This window comes from Micropterus dolomieu, linkage group LG18, assembly GCF_021292245.1.
Source record: "Micropterus dolomieu isolate WLL.071019.BEF.003 ecotype Adirondacks linkage group LG18, ASM2129224v1, whole genome shotgun sequence".
In the NCBI taxonomy this organism is placed as follows: Eukaryota; Metazoa; Chordata; class Actinopteri; order Centrarchiformes; family Centrarchidae; genus Micropterus; species Micropterus dolomieu.
This window is the reverse complement of record NC_060167.1, coordinates 1,239-2,522: the sequence shown is the minus strand read 5'-3', so window position 1 is coordinate 2,522 and position 1,284 is coordinate 1,239. Positions and strand designations below refer to the sequence as shown.

The window sequence follows — 1,284 nt, the reverse complement described above, 5'->3', positions numbered from 1 at the left end:
CCATCATCGGCCATGCCCAGTCGTATGGCATTGAGGGTCGAGAGATTGTTGACAACATTCTCTCGACTCGCTGTGCGATTGGGGCAATGGTAGAGGATGGTGGGGTGATGCTGTCGGTCGACCTCCAAAAAGCGTTCGATAGGGTACATCATCCGTACCTGTTTGGCCTTCTCCGCCATTTTGGCTTTGGCGAGTGCTTTGTGGGATGGGTCGAGCTGCTGTACAGGGGTGCGAAGAGCCGATTGAAGCTCAATGGCGTGGTGTCGGAGGCTTTCACCCTGGAGAGGTCGGTGAGGCAGGGGTGCCCCCTGTCTGCTCTCCTCTTCAGTGTGGCGATCGAGCCCCTGGCCCTCCTCCTCCTCCGTGATGGTGGCGTTGCTGGCATCCCAACTCCCCTGGGGCGAGAAATCAAGGTCTCGTTATATGCCGACGACGTCATCATTACGGTCAGGACGGAGGCTGATTTAGAGAGGGCCTTGGAACACCTAAGAGTGTTCGAGAGTGTCTCCGGCGCTTCTGTCAACTTGGCCAAGTCCAAGCTGACATACTTCGGTGTGGTCGCCCCCTCCCTGCGTGGGTGGGGTTTCCAGCGGGGAGATGGCACGGTCAGGGTCCGGGGCGTTTACCTGGGCGCTGATATGCGGGCAGCCCGGGATAAGAGCTGGGCGGGGGTCATGGATAAGGTGCAGGCAAGGCTCGCTTTTTGGCGGCTCAAGGGCCTGCGCCTGCTTGCCAGGGTCCAAATTGTCAACAGATTGGTGCTCACCCTTGTTCTGCACACCCTGGCTGTCCATGACCTCCCTGTCCTTACGCTGCAGTGCCTCTGTGGCGTCATTCGTGCCTTTGTCTGGGGAGGGAAGCCCAGTTAGATCGCTCATGCTACTTTAGTGAATTCAGTGAGCCGGGGGGGCTCAACCTCAGGGACTTGGGTACGGTATGGAGGGCACAGAGGATCAAGATGGTACAGAGGCTGCTCGCTGGGGGGGGTCTGGCTTTTTGGCTGGACTTCTTTCATGAGCAGGTGGGGCGGTGTGGGCCCTGTGGTTTGTTTAACCTCTGTGGGGTCCCCACTGCCTCGCAACTTGAGCTTCTTGATCCTCTTTTTGCGGAGGCGCTTCAGGTGTGGGGCAGGGTCCGCAGGCTCCTTGGGACCTCCATCGGGACACGTGAGCAGGTATTGGCACAGCCGCTTAAACGAAACCCGTGTCTGCCCCTGGTGGGGCGACTCATGGCCATTCGCCCCTACTCAATGTGCGGTTTCCATCAGGTCCGCCACCTGGTGGC

At 59.3% G+C, this 1,284-nt stretch overlaps 1 protein-coding gene across 1 annotated transcript in view; it reads left to right on the top strand.

Moving 5' to 3' along the window:
• Nucleotides 1-946: 946 nt before the first annotated feature.
• Nucleotides 947-1,284, top strand: part of LOC123956870 — a gene marked incomplete at its 3' end in the record, with an annotated part of 1,561 nt that continues 1,223 nt past the window's right edge. Inside the window, exon 1 of the mRNA XM_046029364.1 lies at nt 947-1,267. Within this exon, the coding sequence (XP_045885320.1) occupies nt 959-1,267 (309 nt within the window). The remainder of the gene's footprint in view (nt 1,268-1,284) is intronic.